The sequence below is a fragment of the Lepidochelys kempii genome, chromosome 5 (assembly GCF_965140285.1).
Source record: "Lepidochelys kempii isolate rLepKem1 chromosome 5, rLepKem1.hap1, whole genome shotgun sequence".
NCBI classification, from domain to species: domain Eukaryota; kingdom Metazoa; phylum Chordata; order Testudines; family Cheloniidae; genus Lepidochelys; species Lepidochelys kempii.
Genome location: NC_136384.1, coordinates 116,249,070 through 116,267,240, shown reverse-complemented (window position 1 = coordinate 116,267,240; position 18,171 = coordinate 116,249,070). Strand labels below are relative to the sequence as shown.

The following is an 18,171-nucleotide window of genomic DNA, read 5'->3' as shown; positions in this document are numbered from 1 at the left end:
TCCTCGGCTGGTGTGGGAGAGCTATGCTGATTCACACCAGCTGAGGATCTGGTCTGCTATCTTCATTAGGTTTAAGACAATTGTTTACCAACAACAAAGGGCCAAATGTTCAGTCCTGACTGAGGCAAAATTCCCATTCTTTTCTATGTGTGGTTTGCCTGAGTAATGATTACAGTACTGATCCCCAATGGTTTTGCTTGAGTAAGGTTTGCAGGGTTGGGCCCCAAATAGTTAACTTTGTAGAGCAAACTATATTTTCATATCCAGAATGGGTATCCAGTGGGCTCACTTTAAATGTCTTTTCTGGCTTTAAAGCTTTCAGAGATATTATCTATATTTAAAATGAAGAAAACTGCTGAAACCACTACTCTCTCAGGAACTTGGAGGAATTTTTTGAATGCACCTACTGTGCTTTCAGCTCAGCAGTTCAGAGTCCTGCAGTGCTTGTGGACATCTCCTATTGTTGGTCCACTGGAGCAGGAAGGAAGCGCCTGGGTTCAGTTCCTGGTGTTCTGTAAAGCCTCTATGAGAGTTTTGTTATATTCTGCAATCTGCTTACTCACGTTCTTCATTACTGGCTGGTAGTCACTCTCCTGACTTTTTGTTGCTATGACTGATTAAAAGAGTTAAGGACAGCAACTAGTAAGAAAAATACTAACCTAATTAGAGATCATAAGGGAATTAGATTACAAGAAGTCTCCTTCTAGAAAAATTGTCAAGGCTTGCAGATAACGGAAAAGCACCACTTGTATCTAAAGAACTACGCTGCTTTAACAGGTTAGCCATTGTATCACAATAAGGGCTACATAGAATCACAGAATATCAGGGTTGGAAGGGACCTAAGGAGGTCATCTAGTCCAACCCCCTGCTCAAAGAAGGACCAATCCCCAATTTTTGCCCCAGATCCCTAAATGGCCCCCTTAAGGATTGAACTCACAACCCTGGGTTTAGCAGGCTAGTGCTCAAACCACTGAGCTATCCCTCCCTCCCTCGTCTATGAGGTGCGTTGGCCCATGAAAAGGAATATAAATTCTAGTGCCCACTAGTGTATTGAGCATTGCGGGTAGATTACAGTGAGCAGCAGCCTCTAGGCTCTAGTGTTTCAAACAGCACTTCATTAACGCACACTAGGGAACTTTGTGTGTGCGCCAGCGGGGTCCACACAAGCCACTTAGGGTGCGTCTACACAGTGAGAAGCACCAAGTCTCAGAGGCCAGGTCAACAGACTTGGGCTCATGCTATGGTGCTAAAAACAGCTGTGTAGATATTGCAGCGCAGGTTGGAGCTCAGGCTCTGAAGCCCGTCTCCCTCCATCCTTTCAGCTCAAGCCTGAACATCTACATAGCTGTTCTGAGCACTGTTTAGACAAGTCCAAAATGTGCTGGAAAAGTTACTGAAGTATCTTTTATTCTCTAAATGTATTGCTTCTGCAGGTCCATGCTGGGAGACTGTACTCACTGTCACATGGTGAATGAATCCATTTCAAAGCAGTTAACTGTTGTGGGAGGGTGGGCATATCCCAGCATTCCAGAACCAAGGATATAAAAGCCCCTATTCTGACAACTGTTCCTTCTCTGTCTGTCAGGCCGAGCAAACAGGAAACTCAATCCCTCTTTGTTTTGGGATCTGTGCTTGGACACTTGGTATACTGTCTGACTTAGAAGCAGTTTCTAGCAGTAAGGTTATAGTTAGAGGTTTGCATGTGGTTTTTTTAATTTTGCATTTGGACGTTTCCTGATAGTTAGCTTCTTTCTTCCATGGCAGATGGTTAAAGGTGTCAGGGTCCAAGATTTCTTGTCTTGACAAAATATCCCTGTGGAGGAAAGGATCCCAAACCCAATCATGTAATGACAGGAGGCTCTTCTGGATCTTAGCCTAAGAAGTCCCGGGATCTGATCAGGGAATGACCAGCCATGTTGTGCTGGGAGGCTCTTCTGGGTCTAAGCCCACCAGCAGAAGTTCTCTCACCTGTCAGTACAGGAGATCATAATGTCCTTTGCCCATGAGCAAAGCAGGCACTCCTCTATTAGTCTGGGGGTTTCTTGGTTCAACCTGATTCTACTCCTTAGGAGGACATCCTAAGAACAACGGGAAGCACAGGGGAAAACAAAAATAGGAGCCATTGCCATGTGGTAGGGAACTTAATTTCACAGTAGGCATCTGCAGAGGTAATTGTCATCAGTAATAATATTTAGATCTTGTATATGAAGGAGAATTAAACTTTATTGGAAACTAATCCTTTATCGATTGTATTCAAGCACAGAAAGCAAGCACATGGTTCACTGAGGTATCATTTTACTGCATATCAGGTTTTTTAAAAAATAATTGAGTTTAATGGTAATCACAATTTTTCTCCACACAATAATTTGAATTTGATAGCAAGGACTTTTAAAAAAAAATAAAACACGACAACCAATTTGTGGAATTCATTGTATAATTGTGATCGAGGAGGATTTAAATAAAAGGACTAGACGCTAGTTGACTAAAGAGATCTGTTACGATAGGATAAAAAAAATTTTTTTAAATGGAATATAAACTTTCTTGCAATGGGGCATAAGTCAACTACAAAAGACCGGTCTACACTACAAAGTTAGGTTGGCTTAAAATTAACTATGTTGTTCAGGGCTGTGAAAAATTTCATGCCTTGTGCAATGTAATTAAGCCAGCCTAAGTGTAGACACCACTAACAGAAGAATTCTTCGTCGAGCTACCTACCACCTCTCGGAGAGGTGAATTTACTACAACAATGGACAAACTCCTTCCATAGCTGTAGTATTAAGTGTCTACACTACAGTGCTACAGCAGCGCAGCCTCAGCTGTACCATTTTTAGTGTAGACATGTCCTAATTGACACGGGTTAGGAAGGAATTTCTCCTGTGAGCAGGTTATTACATAATTGTCCATTACAGGTTTTCTTGTACTTTCTTCTGAAACATCTAGCATTGTCCACCATCTGCGACAGGACACTGGACTAGACCACTGGTCTGATTGAGTACTGAAGTTTCTATGTACCTACAATATTTTGAGCTGTAATGGTATAACAATGATCTCACTGCATCCCTAATTTGTCAGTGCTACTGTTTTTAGGTCATTTTGTAAGAAGGGAGTTTACTTTAGTAACATTTTAGTCCCTGGATAATAAAATTAATATACGATTATGCACAATTCAGATCTCTGCAATAACTAGGGACAGTAGCGCAAGTTAAGGACAAAATGTCAGCTCTCATTTAGAATGGCTATGCTTTTGTTAGTTTAAAAACCTATTTAAAAACTATTTTATGGCAGTTCTTTGCAATGAATGTTCTTTGAAAGTGTCATTACCACTAGCTTTTGGGAAGTTTTCCTCAATATGTGGGGATCTAATTCTGCTCTCACATAAGCAACTCTCATTGCGTTTAACAAGCACCTAAAAGCAATATTTGGCCCTTTGTGGGTTTTGTTTGCTGTGTTTTACATACTGTAAAATGTCATGCATAGTTATGGAGCTATATACATTGAAAAAAAAATCATTGCCTTTGCTGGAAAGCTAAGTATAAGAATGGGCTGGTGTAAGAATAATCACTGAAGAAAACCTATGGGTGAAAAGTATGCCCTAGGATAAACCCAAGAGTACAGGAGAAAGTATATGCTGTGTACAGCTGGTCTTTTAGTGATCAAATAAAAATACTGGAAGCTTGGAATACTATATGGAGTCATTTAATGCTGGAGGTTGCCTAATGAGTTGCAGGTTTCATTGTATATAAGAGTCTACCCATCCAACAAACATTTGCAAGACCCCTTATCCCCCTTCCCCACGCCACTGTAAAACTGTCCTGATTGACTTTGCTTTTGGGAGGAAAAGGTTTTAGTCAATTACTATACTATATTAATTGTCAGCATTTTTTTTTAAAAAAAGGATACATTCTTTCATCACAAAGTTATTTTGCTCGTGGTGCTGCCACTTCCTTTCCAAATTTGTAAGCTGAAAACACAAAAAGAAAATGTTAAGAACAGCCACAAATGAAAACAGACACATACCCATTTATACGGAAAAAAAAAACCCCAAGTTGTCTTATCAATACCTCACATTCTATCAAACTGATAAGATTGTGGTTACAACACAAGAAAACTAGACGATAAATAATTGGGAAGGATTTTTTAAATATCCCATAATATATATGTATGTAAATGTACCCCTCACATAGCTACTGCTCTGCTGTTGGCACAAAAATGAAAATACTGAATATAACTGGTATGGAACATGAAAAACTGAATGATTATTTGAGATTGTCATCTCTGAACAATCATAAAAGCGTCACAGAAAAGATGAACCCGGGAGGAAGATATGAATTCTTATCTTTTCATATCACTGAAAGATGATGTTTGCAAAATCACCACTGATACAATATATCGCAACACTGTCTTGGACCCTACAGCAGTACAGAAAAAACTTCCTTATTTCCATAGCTGAGTTTCCTGTCTGATGCCAGAAGCTGTGATAAGAGCAGAGCTGTAGTGAGAAGATTGTAAGACTGTGGGTTATATGTTGGCACTTCTTCAATACTTTCAGCATCAACAGGAAGCTAATGTGGATATTATATTATATTCCTCACAATACAATTTTATAATATTAAATTGTTTTTCTGATGCTACTATTCAAGGTTTTTTGTTTCAAGGTATGTAGACCCTTTTAAAGGTATTTTTAAAAATAAAGGTTGAAAATCATCATTTTAAAACCAAATTTTAAAGGAAAGCCACCAATATCAATATGTTTGAGGTTGAAAATCATGCTGAATGATTGAAAATAGATGCTGTGTTAGAGCTTTCCCTACCCTGTACCAAAATTATCTTTATAATGAAAAAAAAATCTATCCATATACCACATCCTTTTTATCCCTAGTTCAAAGCAAACATGAATTCTGCTGTTTGTGTAAGTTATGAAAAAAGATATTTGTGATCAATTACATTCCACATCCACTATGGGTGCTGCTAAATGCAATATACCTAGTAAAGGCACCTGAATTTGAAATATTGTATAATAGAGATTGAAGCAAATGATCAGCACTTTTTTTTATATAGCTTCTTGTACAATGAACTCCACTTAGTAAAACACTTTTAAGGCCACTGTTTTCAATCTTATCAATGGTAAAGCTCTCAAGTCATATAAAGCCTGTCTACATTTCTGTGTGATTGATATATAAAAAGGATGTACGCTGTACATCAATAGCTATGCAGACTGGCAAAATGGCTAATCAGTCATCTTGGGATCTCACTTTTCTTCAAGCTAAGTTCCTTTGGAATATGATAATTACGTTGAAGGAGAAATTCTTATTGATGGAAGAGAACATAAGCATTCTTATATATAATGATGAAACAGAAGAGTTGCAGCTAATCAGAGTGCAGGGATGCTGTACAGTTACTGATGGCTGCACACTTTTATCCCAATTAAACAGCTGTCTGAACCCTGACTGGTTGTCAGTGGGCAAATTACATAATCAATATGGACGAGATCGGATAGCCTTACTCAACAGCACCCAGAGTAGTCCTATTAAAGTATTTCAGTTTGAATACTGCCCCGTGCTCTGACTAGTTGGCAGACACGAGACAAGAGTTTGTAGATTTGCATAATCACTGAATAGTTATTTCTACTTTATATATTCAACTCTCTCTATTCTAATTAGTTCATATATTCAGAATTTAAATTGTTTCCCAACAATAAAGGTGACACCTCAGATTCTCAATCCCTGAAGCTGAAGCAGAAAAATTTACATGAAAGTGAGGGAAAAAAACAAACAAACAACAACAAAAACGCGCACACACACACCAACCCCAAAACACAATAAGAATGTGGCTGGAAGAGAAATCAGTTCTCATCCTCTCTTTGTCTCTCCCTCTTTCTCTTAAAGCTGATCTGTTTTCCTCCTTCCTCCTATCTCTACAGTCAGTAAAGGACTTGTTGCCAAAATGATAATTTGTATATAGTATGTATATTGGAAGACTCCAAGTTGGTGGAGAGTTTAAAAGCCTCTTCCCTTCTGATCTACTTTTGAAACACAATGTAAATAAAAAAATGAATATGAAAGTTATTGTGGGGGAAAGAAACCTTGCTGGCCTGTAGGAAGGGGAAGGAAAAGCAAAAAAAGAAAAGTCAAGTACAGGAGTACTTGTGGCACCTTAGAGACTAACAAATTTATTTGAGCATAAGCTTTCGTCGGCTACAGCCCACTTCATCGGATGCACAGAATGGAACATATAGTAAGAAGATATATAAATGAAAACATGAAAAAGTGGCGTAAGAGGCTAATTAATTAAGATGAGCTATTATCAGCAGGAGAAAAAACACTTTTGTAGTGATAATCAAGTTAACAAGAAGGTGTGAGGATACTTAACATGGGGAAATAGATTCAATATGTGTAATGACCCAGTCACTCACAGTCTCTATTCAAACCCAAGTTAATGGTATCTAGTTTGCATATTAATTCAAGCTCAGCAGTTTCTCGTTGGAGTCTGTTTTTGAAGCTTTTCTGTTGCAAAATTGCCACCTTTAAGTCGGTTACTGAGTGGCCAGAGAGGCAGAAGTGTTCTCCTACCGGTTTTTGAATGTTATGATTCCTGCCGTCAGATTTGTGTCCATTTATTCTTTTGCGCAGAGACGGTCCAGTTTGGCCAACGTACATGGCAGAGGGGCATTGCTGGCACATATCACATTGGTAGATGTGCATGTGAACGAGCCCCTGATGGTGTGGCTAATGTGATTAGGTCCTATGATGGTGTCACTTGAATAAATACGTGGACAGAATTGGCATTGGACTTTGTTGCAAGGGTAGGTTCCTGGGTTACTGTTTTTGTTGTGTGGTTGCTGGAGAGTATTTGCTTCAGGCTGGGGGGCTGTCTGTAAGCAAGGACTGGTCTGTCTCCCAAGATCTGGGGGAGCGAGGGATCATTTTTCAGGATAGGTTGTAGATCTCTGATGATGGCTGGAGAGGTTTTAGTTGGGGGCTGAAGGAGAAAGCTAGTGGCGTTCTGTTATTTTCTTTGTTGGGCCTGTCCTGTAGTAGGTGATTTCTGGGTACTCTTCTGGCTCTGTCAATCTGTTTTTTCACTTCAGCAGGTGGGTATTGTAGTTTTAAGAATGCTTGATAGAGATCTTGTAGGTGTTTGTCTCTGTCTGAGGGATTGGAGCAAATACGGTTGTATCTTAGAGCTTGGCTGTAGACAATGGATCATGCGGTGTGTGTCCTGGATAGAAACTGGAGGCATGTAGGTGAGAGGGCTTATAAACTGCATTTCAAAGCAAAAAAATTACCTTTTGCCAGTTCGATTTCTGTAGTTTCTCCACTTTCATTTAAAAAACAACGTTTCATAAAAAAATTTTTGAATGGTTACGCTGATTGTTTAAAAGGTTCTTCTGAATATAGTAATAACCTTATTCTATTCTCCTCAACATTTGAGCTCATTCAGCCTAGGATACAGATATTAAATGGGAATGACCCTCAAGTGATAATGTTATGCCTGTGTTTATTAGGCTTTAAGTCAGAAGGCAACTACGATACAAGCTACAGATACAATATTGCACTGAAATACAGATCAGAAGAATCACAGGACTTTAAATAAACTAACATTGCATGTCTCTATTTTTCAGATTCCTCTGAAAAGGCAGGTCAAACCAAATAATACAAGAACACACCCCAAAAAGAAAAAGATGGGAAAATTTAAGAAATGCAAACAATTTTAATGCACTAGCCTTTTGTGTTTATAATCCTGGGTTCAAATTTGGTTTTAATTAAAATATTTTTAATCCTAAAGTCTTCAATCGGGCAAGACTATAATCTGAGAAAGAACCATAGGATTTGACCCAATATTTGTGCCAAATAAAAATTTCTGTTTGGAATGCAGGTGGAGAGGAATCTAGATCATTATCCTGTATCTGTGTTGGCTCTACAATGCTAACAGAAGAAAAAAGTAATAAAATTGTGAGTCTGACTACAGGTGAGGAGAACACCTATTGAGTAAAAAGAGGTTAAAAAAAAGCGCAGAGTAATGTTTCTGATCATCAGCACGTTTTAAATGTTGCCAACATACAAAACATAAAAGACATGTTCTCTGCCACAAAAGCTTACATTCTAATTATGCAGCCCACACAGTACAAATACATAAATGCAAAAGATGACCAGATGACAGTCTAGACTGTCCAAAGTACAGTTGTTTTATAGCATGAAGTACACGCTTCTTTCTCTTGTGGTTTGTCAATGAAAGACTACACAAGAGTAGCTGGTCGGAAGAGGGATTTTACTAAAGAGAGGTATAAACTGGTGGAGTTTCAACTCAGGTACAAACACAAGCTACATACTCATTACAAAATCAAAAATTCATCCTTCCTTAAATCTATTTTTATTAACTAAAAGATACTACATAAAACTGAGCCTTTGTCTTCTCCCTAGGCTAGAACACTCCTAGGATACTTGCTCTCAGAAACAGCATGTCCCATTATGGCTGATGGGGTTCATCCTTGGTACTGCTAAACAATTACAATGTTTATCCTAGGATCCTAAAAATATTTCTTAAGTGTGATTTAGTGTTTTTGCCTTTGGAGTACAATAAATTGTTCCAAAAGGTTGGTATTTTCTATAAGTTAAATAGGGGAGGATGCCCCTAACAAGAACTTTTATCTCCCCTCTCTAAATTGCTCAGTATTTTATAGGCTGGGGAAAACATATTGCCATGTTTTCCCCAGCCCAGGACTCTGCACCTGCCAGTCCAGCCCTGAGACAAACCAAGCCTGATCCTGAGCTCCTGCAGTAGCACCAGGAAGGCTGGAGAGGAAAAATGAGGACTTTGAACAAAACCAAAATGAGTATTTAACAAAGGATTTGCAAATTTTTGACATAAGACTGGTCTCAACAAGCTTGAAATCGTTGGCTTTCAATAGATTGATTGGGGGAGGGGGGTTTGTTAACATCCAGTTGAACAAACTAGAGGATTTGGGCATGGAATTCCAATATGCAGCTTTGAAAACTTACTCCAGAGTCTATGCATTCCTCTAAAAAACCCTAACTGATTCATTCAAATATAGTTTCATATATTTGAGAAACTCAAGACCTGCAATGAAACAACTGAACAGACACCTATTTTCAACTATACCTGGGAATGGGTCTCATTCTCCTCAAGTTGTGTCTTTAGTATTTCATACTCTGCATTCAGTTGTTCCATTATTTTCTTGAAGGCATCTCTACGTTTTACCAACCTTTCTTTCTCCTCGTGGAGTTTCTAGAGGAAGAAAAGCAAAATGGATCAAACTGGCCTTAAGGCATTGCACTTCCATTAAAACTGCCAATTCCTTTGAATCTAAGGATTTCTAATACACTCATCACCATAGTGATCTCCTACTCTCCCACAGGTATTCATTCAAATTTACTTTGGACTGGTGTTCCCAACTGTTCGACTGTTTTCAATTTAACTTTCCAGGAGCTACTTTCTTTTTCCACCCCCTAAACAAGAAGGTATTCAGAACTTGTTCTACAAATATCACAAAAACTACACCAATACTTAGCATGAGAAGTTGCATTTAATACCTGTGAACAAGATGTAGCCATTAAAATGCATACTTGGTGATGTGAAATGAGGCACAAATGTCCACAGTCTCTTTCGTATTAATTCTAGAAACGAGGTCATGACAGCATGGAATTATACTGAACAGAGCACTGGCCTGAAGCTCAGGAGACCTGGGCTCTATTCTTGATTCTGCCAATGGCCTGTTAAGTGAGTGGGGACTAGTCACTTCAACTCTTTGTGCCACAACTTCCCCATTTGTAAATTGGGGATAATGATACTAACCTCATTGGTAAAGCAATTTGAGATCTATTGATGAAAAGAGCTAAATAAGAGTTAGGTATTATTATTATTGTTATTACTATGTCAAATATAACGGTGAATTTTGTGTCATTTGCTTCAAGCCTTCAAACAAACAAATTACTTCCCAACACTGTTTTGAAAACAAAGATATAAACCAGATTCTGTCTGAACATAGCATGACAAATATCAGCCTTCGAATATTAATGGCTGAGTTCTGAACAAAAGCAATGTTGTTATTATTATTATTTGTATTGTGGTACCACCTAAGAGTCTCAGTCACGACCTAGGGCTCCATTGTGCTAGGTGCTGTACAGACACGGAACAGAAAGGTGTTCCCTTCCCAAAGAACTTACAATATAAGTAATCTAGGTAATGCTACCAGATACTGCTGTTATCACCTTTTTCTTCTCTTCTCCTGACGCTTTCAGAGCCGGCAAATTATTGTACATCTCCAAGTCCTTTGTCATCTGTTCAATTTTTATTTTGAGAGAAGCCTGTTCATCAACCATCTTACCCTCCAACAATTCCATTTTCTGCAGGTCCATTCGCAGTCTTTGACTATCTGGAACATAGGGAACAAATGTTATAAGCAACAGTAACTTTTCTTCATGATAGTATTAGCCAATGCACAAAGATTTAACTCTCAGTTTTCCATTACACAATGCGCCAGCCAAATCCTGCTTGCCTTATTCACATTGATACCAAGGGACTATTCATGAGAATAAAGTAATCAGGATGTGGCCCAACACACAGTGCCATTTGTCAAAAGATATTATACAATTATTACAGATACTGAAGACTAGAGAGTCTAAGTCTAAGGAAACACAGTGGTGATCTGGGATACTACAGTGTGGTAATTCCATTCTGCTTTTGTTAATATTTACTTCCTTGTCAATTTCAGGTTTCACTGTACCAGCACATTAGTACAAAATGTTGGTTGCAAACAATACAGGTGCCTGTTTATTTTTAAACTGTTTCCATTCAATTTTTAAAATCATATAAATATTTGTTTTCATTTTTGAAAGTGTCTTGTTTTTAGAATACTAAATTTAGGGTCAAATTGGCCCTGGACACTGGCTTTATAAATGAGGAACCATTCCAAAGCCTTAGAATAATAAAAATTGGTATATGTCACGGCTGAAAAGATCATAATGCACTGGAATACGGTGTTCAATTCTGATCATCACACCTCAAAAAGGATAAAACAGAATTAGAGGGGATTCAAATATAGGTGAGCAGAAGGATCAGAGCCATGGAAAAAAAGTCTCAAATGAAGAGAGATGTAAGGGACTGTTTACTTTAGAGAGGAGATGAATAAAAGGGGACATGACAATGGTATACAAAATAATGAATGGTGTAGAGAAGGTAGATTGGGAACTTGCTTAATCACATACTTAGCACTAAACGCTATAAATGATTATTAAAAACAACCTTTAAAACATGAACTGCTTACAATCTTTAGATGAAAATATCTGTAGAAGTAGTTTTGCATTTTCTTGAAATGGAAATGCGTATGTAAGATTTTTGCTTTTAATTAAAAATAAAACAGATACAGGACCAATTAAAATTCATTTTTGGTGGATAAAAGTAATCAAAAAACCGTAAAAACATTGGAAAAAGATTCCTGTAATGCAATATCAGTATGCTGATAATGCCGGAGTAGACAGCTAAGGAGTATTCCTATCCAAGCACACTTTCTAGAGAAAAAGGAAGAAACTGTTTGGAGAAGGTAAAGTTTATGCACTCACTCTCTCTCTCCACATACATACATACATACATATATATTTTCACACACACACACAAATAAATACTAAAAACTTCTCTATGGGAAAAGACAGGAAGAGGATGCAGCCCAGTTCCTTCTGATATGCCATTAAGTTGCAGAGTTTAGCAGGCAGTGTACACACAGTAGCAAAGTCTGAGACCAAAACTGCTTTGACCCAGGAAAATGTTTCTGAAAAACTATGCCATCAGCACATTTGTTTACTCTCTGTAGTTTTCTTTTTTGTTTTTTGAAAAAGGACTCTGCTGATGGCCTTTTATATCTTTGAGGAGGCAAGAAAATCTGGAAATCCACATTTTAATCCCAATGGAAGAATTTTGCAGACGACTGTACTATAATTCAAGGTTTGGGAAGCACTCCAACTGGGGGGGAACTGTACAATCATTATACTTTAAGAGAGTCCCTATTATGTTTATTATGGAACTTTTATTGTGGTTCCCAGTTCCAAGAATTTTCTTTATAAATAGTTTAAATTATTTGATTAAATTGTAGACTGTAAACTTTTTCAAGAAAGAAACTTTGTTTTCATACAATGTCCCTACAACATCTAGCACCTTTATGGTGTTACTGTAATGTAAAATAAAAACAATAAATATGTTTAGTTAAAATGCTCATAAGAAGAATATATTTCATATCTTGCCCATATAGTGCAAGGGCTAATTTTTCAAAATAGAACACCTACGTTGTGACTGCAAAATACGTATTTGCAAATAAATTTGTTACAAAATATCCAGAGGCACAGGGAAAACAGGCAACTAACTTCATATTTTGTGCACAGCAATTACTTCTTTGCAGATACAGTACATATTTTGCAGTCACAACACAAGCCTATTTTGAAAATTGGTACCAAGTACAGGCTGTAGTAGTCACCAAACAAAATGATTTATGATTATTGCAGCTTCCTTTCAGTAATAAAACAAGGAAAACCCTGCTCAATCAGTAATGATATTGGCAAAGGTTTAGATTATGACAATAGCACCACCACCATAAAACAGCACAAATAAAGAATTAAACAGAGATCTCTATCACTAAACCACAAGAAAAAAAAATCACCTCTGCTTTTAGAAAATATAGGCCTGATTCCTGCAAACTTTTACTCTCATGTCTAATGTTAATATAGTCTTAACTTTATGCATATGAATAGTCCCATTGAAGTCAACAGGAACATTTTTGTGTTTTAAGTTAACAATGTGCATGCTTGCAGAATCAGGTCCTGAGAATTTGATCGTGACGATTTACAAGGCAAGGTTGGACCATCTACATTACAGCTGCCAGGAATCCTCTTTGGGATATGTCTACACAGCAACTAGATACTTGCAGCTAGCCGAGTCAGCCTGAGCCCCGCAAGTCCGTGGGGCTGTTTCATTGCTGTGTAGACTTTTGTGCTTGGGCTGTAGCCAGGCTCTAGGACCCTGGCAGAGTGGGAGGGTCCCAGAGCTCAGGTTCCAGCCCAAGCCTGAAGTCTACACAGCAATGAAACATCCCCTCGAGCCTGAGTCGGCTAGCACAGGCCAGCTGCAGGTTTTTCTTCGCTGCATAAACATATCCTTAGAAAAGCACTAACAAAACATAGGTATAAGTGACATTATGGGGTCCATTTTCAAACTGATACATGGTAATTTCACTGCATGGCTCTCTACTACTTTCTATTAAATGTTATTTTAAAGTTTATGAAGAGCCTAGAGTTTGAGTCAGTTGCTAATAAATCAAAATAAATAAAGCAAACTCCTACTAATGCAATGGGAATTGCTATACACAATATTAAAATGTACTTTTAATATGTCCTAAACCAAGTAAGCAAGAAAATCAGTTATTGTTACTAGTCAGAGAAATAGTCTTCTTATGATGAATTATAAATAATTTGTGTTAGCACTAAGAAGAGCTATATAAAGGCACCAAAAGAAGATACATCCTTCAGTATTTGCACTGCCTCACACCCTAGCTACATGTTTTAGCATACATGGTATGCAAGATCACCAACCCTATACTCGTGTATTCTACGACTCTCATGTTCTTTTATTTTTAAAAAAGGAAGGAATATACGTACATATGCCTCACCTGTACTCAAATTTTTAGCAGTGCTCTGTGACTTTTGCATTTCATTTGATTTGAAAGTGAGGTCTTCCTGCATGATCTTCAACTCTTGATTGGTAACAGAGGAGATTTGTTTCATGCGATTGACATTCTGTTCATTTACAGAAATAAGGACAGTAAATTAGAACACTGGATATCTTTGCAGCTACGAGTGTTCACCGGACAGCAAGAAAAAAGCTCTGCTAATACATAACTTATGACTTAACTCTTTTACAACACTCTTGGACAAAATATTTTTAAATAGTTTGAGACCATTTAAATATAATGATTTTCTATTTCAGGTCTGCCAACCTGAACTGTGTCCCTTTTATAACTGATGTACTGATATACCATTGAGGATGAAGTATGGATGTTTAAATGACATTGCCTTAGATACTTCACTTGTGGTAGAGTCATTGTACTATAAAGTAAATCCCTACTTTATTTGTGATATTGCAGAAATTGTGAATCATACAATACTAGGCTTCTCCCACAATTTTGATTTTAATTAGCTTACTTTGTGTAGTCCACAGTTTAACATACATTCTGAGTATGCAATAAGTACCACATTAACATTCAATGCCTGTAAAATGTAAAAAGGCTAAAATGACTTGACTCCATTTCGACAGCAGTTGTGTTAAGACTTTTAGTCTTCTGAATTTTATATTGTACCGGCCACTTTTTTTTTTTTTTTTTAAGGAATGTAATATAGTTGCAGCAAAATGTCTGGTTCTCAAAAACATTAGCAGGCATAACATAATATTGTTCCAGCAAATTCTTCTTAAACAAATAGCTTTACTCTGGCTTTTCCAAATTATGGCTATTAATAAAGGTCAATTATTACTTTTCCACTATTTTCCAGCCACAATTATTTGAAGATCATCCCGTGATTCAAGTAGGGTCTTAACTACAAGGAAAATTGCATTCCCCTGTGTCATGGGATTTGCAGCACATCAACTCTTAAGCAACCTTTCTAGTAAAATAATTTGAAGTTATGGGGCACCATATTGAAGAACAGTATCAAGGAGCTGTTAAAATGCTATTTATTTAAAATAATACTTGGCTAAAAGATGCCTATGACAATCCTCTACAAATAGTTCAAGGGAATCAAAATCAAAGAAATGAAGAGTTGTTTTGGTAAGACTTGGCAAAAAAAAAAAAATACTGATAATGGGGAAATTCTAGCTGGACACCAGGAGCATATATCATTTAGAAACTATGCTGAGGGGAACTCTAGAAATACTTTTAATCGGTTAGGTAGAAGAAATTTCCTAAAAACAACATAAATCAGAATATGGAAAATAATCTAAGGGAGATGACTGAATCCTCCCCTTCATTTATAACATTCAGACTTGGTCTAGATAAACTAGCAAACAATGACATTTCTTAGTTTTAGTATTCTTGTATGTTTCATACTGATGGATTATAGTAATGCCTTTTCATTTGGTCACAAATATCATCTGATTTTATTAATAATAAAAGTTCCTCAAAACAGTGACAGAGAATACAACAATAATTAAATAAATTCTACTTTGTTACAATAACACATGGTATCAGTTTACTGTTTGGAAGATAATTACACCAATAATTGGGCTGAATAGTATTTAATCACCACTGTTCTATTTAATTTGCTCAGTGACTTTTATGAGGCTATGACTGCCTAATTTATCAGAGACAGAGAAAGGCACTTACCCTACTTGAGTGCTCTAACAGTACAACAATGTTGGCCTCTATCTGTGCCTTCCGTTCCAGTTCCTGCGTCTTCATCTCTTCAAAAGTCTCAAGAAAGTCTACGGATTAAAAACAACAAGATAAGGGAGGCTGCTGCTGTTTACATAAACATTCTGGGTTCTCCATTATAACTGTACTTACTCTGAATTCAACAGCAAATATAGAAATACCTCACTGTAGTTTTACAAAATTGTATAACACCTAAGATTTAAATATACTTCAATTTAAATAAAATACTCTATCAAGTAATTTCATGCTTACTAAATGTTGGGGTCTGAGAAGTTTTGTGGTTTTATTTTTTTAATTTTACTATTTACCATTTTGTTAAAATTTTAAATATGGGAACAAGTGAGAAATAATCACATTTTTAAAATAAAATCAAGTACAGCTTGCTTATTTAAGACATTTATTTGCTGAGTTAAGTGGAAGAGATTTTTTTCCCAGTTCCATTTTTTTAGAATGATGCCATATCAATGCATGTTTTTGGCATTTTTGGTATTTATAGGATTGTTCACTCAAGATGTATGCGTCTGGGTATCAGTCTATAAAATTAAAGAGGAACAACACAAGGATGACAACAGAAGGGTGGAAACTGAGACAACACAAATAACTTTAGAGACTCTCCATTATAATATTTACCAATCCATTTAAATTTATTTCTGAAAAGCAAACTCATTAGCTTTCTCTTCAACATATTACAAGTCTAGCACTTAGACAATGCAGTGAAAGCTCACTCGAAAAGCCTTAAGGAGAGACAGAGTACTAAAAGCCTTTTCTTTAAGTCTCCTTAATTGCCATTTAACTCCCCTACAGCTATTTCAGAACACAGGAGCAAAATTCTTCCTTGTCCACTGCTCAGAGCATGTTGTGCCCCTCATCAAGACCCTTCTGTGCCTCTCATGTCTTTCCCATCAAATTTAATTTAATACAGAGACTGAGTCAGTTAGACAGACAAAGGAAACTTGAGGCAGAAGAAAGGAACAAAGAGGCATGCTTTTGTAGTAGAGGGGACCTTTTCCCACTGAGATCCAACCAGGATTTGGAGCTAAAGGATAGTGACTGCAGGGGTCAGCTAGACAGACTTCATGTTTTGAAGGAGAAGCCATAAGCTACAAGAGGAGAACCCTTGACCCCCTAGGGGACTCTGGAAAAAATCCCAAAGAATGCTCAAGAGAGGTGAGGAAACTGAGGCAGGGAATGGTGTATAGGTGTTTGATTGATTTTTGTGCTATCTAAAATAAAGAGTAATTATGTTGGATCCCTTTGCAAAGCCTGTGTCCGTTTGCTTGAACTATCACTGATCCCTGAAGAGGTAAAACGTAGCCCAGAGCATCCGCAAGTTTGGAGCTCTGGGAAAGTGTGCGCTTAAGCAACAGAGGAATATTGGGGAGCTCACATTAGTTTCATGGCCTAGGCAGCTGGATTGTGGGGCCTCAACTGTTAGAAGAAAGGGTGTTAGAAAGCGAATCTGAAACCTGTAAGTGTGCCTAGAAACCCAGAGACAGTGCCTGGACTTTGCTCAGACTCAGGAAAGCTTATAAGCATGTGTGTCCAGGCATGTTACATATCAGAGAAAAGAAGACTAAAGTATTACTTTCTAGATTTTGAGCCAAAGAAGATGGGTAAATGTAAATTAAGGATATCAGACAGGAATCCCTTCTGCCCCACAAAATCCCCACAAATATTTTCTCTCCACAATTTTAGAAAGAGAGTTGAAACTTCTAAAACATTGAGTTGGCTCAACAACAGAGGGAATGGAAAAATGGGAATTATGAAATAAACTTACCTTTAGAAAGAAACATTTTAAATGTGTTCCTAGAGATCATTACAACAGAAAGATGTATACAGTAAACCTTTTCCGTACTAATTCTATAAAGGAACAAAATCTGAGGCATCAGTGGATGTCCATATATATCTGATATAAATATTTTGACTCAAGTTTTGGATTTAGCAGAGAATTATTACCCCAAACCTAATAGAGATTCACAAGACGACCACTTTTTCAACCTAACAGAAAGTGCTTTCTCCTAAAAGTTAAAAAAAAATCTAACATGCTATATACTACTCTCCCTCTTCTCATTCTAAACGCTCCTTAAACAAATTTTTCTTTTGGCAAAGTCTATATATACACCCATCTCACCAACACTGCCTCCTTTCATACAAACTGGTTTTCTACATGGCACGTGTCTAAATCTGTTGGTAAGCTCTTGGAAGTTCCTGGTTTGGGCTTTATAAAGAGCCATATATATTTATAATGTATCCTATTGTTAGAATGTTTATAGAGCCTTTTAAAATATATTTTTGCCCTAAATGTTTTGCACCCTGACTTCACCTCTGCTGAGGCTTCTATGTCACAAGACCTCATTGGTAAGTCAGAAAGCTTTAGTAGTACGTATCTTAGATAAATAAGTCAAAATGTCCTGAAGGTGTAGTTTCTGATTCTCAGAGTAAACTCAAAGTTTGGCTCGTATTCAGAACACCGGGTGGGCACTCCATGGCATTATTTAACTTTCATTTTAGCACATTTTTAAAAAATCATTTTATTTTAGCTTTTATCTTGTAAAAAACGTGTTCCTGAAATCTTTAACGCCAGATGATGAGCCAGGAAAGGTGCTCCAATCATATGTAAATTTGCAGTATCAGTTACCTTGTGCTGAGGCATCTCTGAATCAGGTAACAGGGTCTTAAGACAAGTGGTCAGCAGGTCAGCAGTTTTGGGGTTCAAATAAATTGTTACAATCCAAAAAGGCTTT

At 37.1% G+C, this 18,171-nt stretch overlaps 2 protein-coding genes across 7 annotated transcripts in view; both read right to left on the bottom strand.

The window, feature by feature from the left end:
* The window catches only part of TEK (TEK receptor tyrosine kinase), a 91,981-nt gene extending 91,491 nt beyond the window's left edge, over positions 1-490 (bottom strand). For both annotated transcript variants that reach the window (XM_078852941.1, XM_078852942.1), the window contains exon 1: positions 408-490. The gene's annotated coding sequence lies outside the window, so the exon portion shown is untranslated. The remainder of the gene's footprint in view (positions 1-407) is intronic.
* Positions 491-497: 7 nt separating this feature from the next.
* The window catches only part of IFT74 (intraflagellar transport 74), a 60,988-nt gene continuing 43,314 nt past the window's right edge, over positions 498-18,171 (bottom strand). For 4 of the 5 annotated variants that reach the window (XM_073345555.2, XM_073345556.2, XM_073345554.2 and 1 more), the window contains 6 exons: positions 15,380-15,477; positions 13,673-13,799; positions 10,230-10,393; positions 9,121-9,246; positions 3,901-3,961; positions 498-613 (listed from right to left, as the gene is read on the bottom strand). In XM_073345555.2, coding sequence (XP_073201656.1) covers positions 498-613; positions 3,901-3,961; positions 9,121-9,246; positions 10,230-10,393; positions 13,673-13,799; positions 15,380-15,477 — 692 coding nt within the window. Of the gene's footprint in view, positions 614-3,900; positions 3,962-9,120; positions 9,247-10,229; positions 10,394-13,672; positions 13,800-15,379; positions 15,478-18,171 lie in introns of those variants that run through there. The other variant, XM_073345558.1, reaches the window with a different exon arrangement.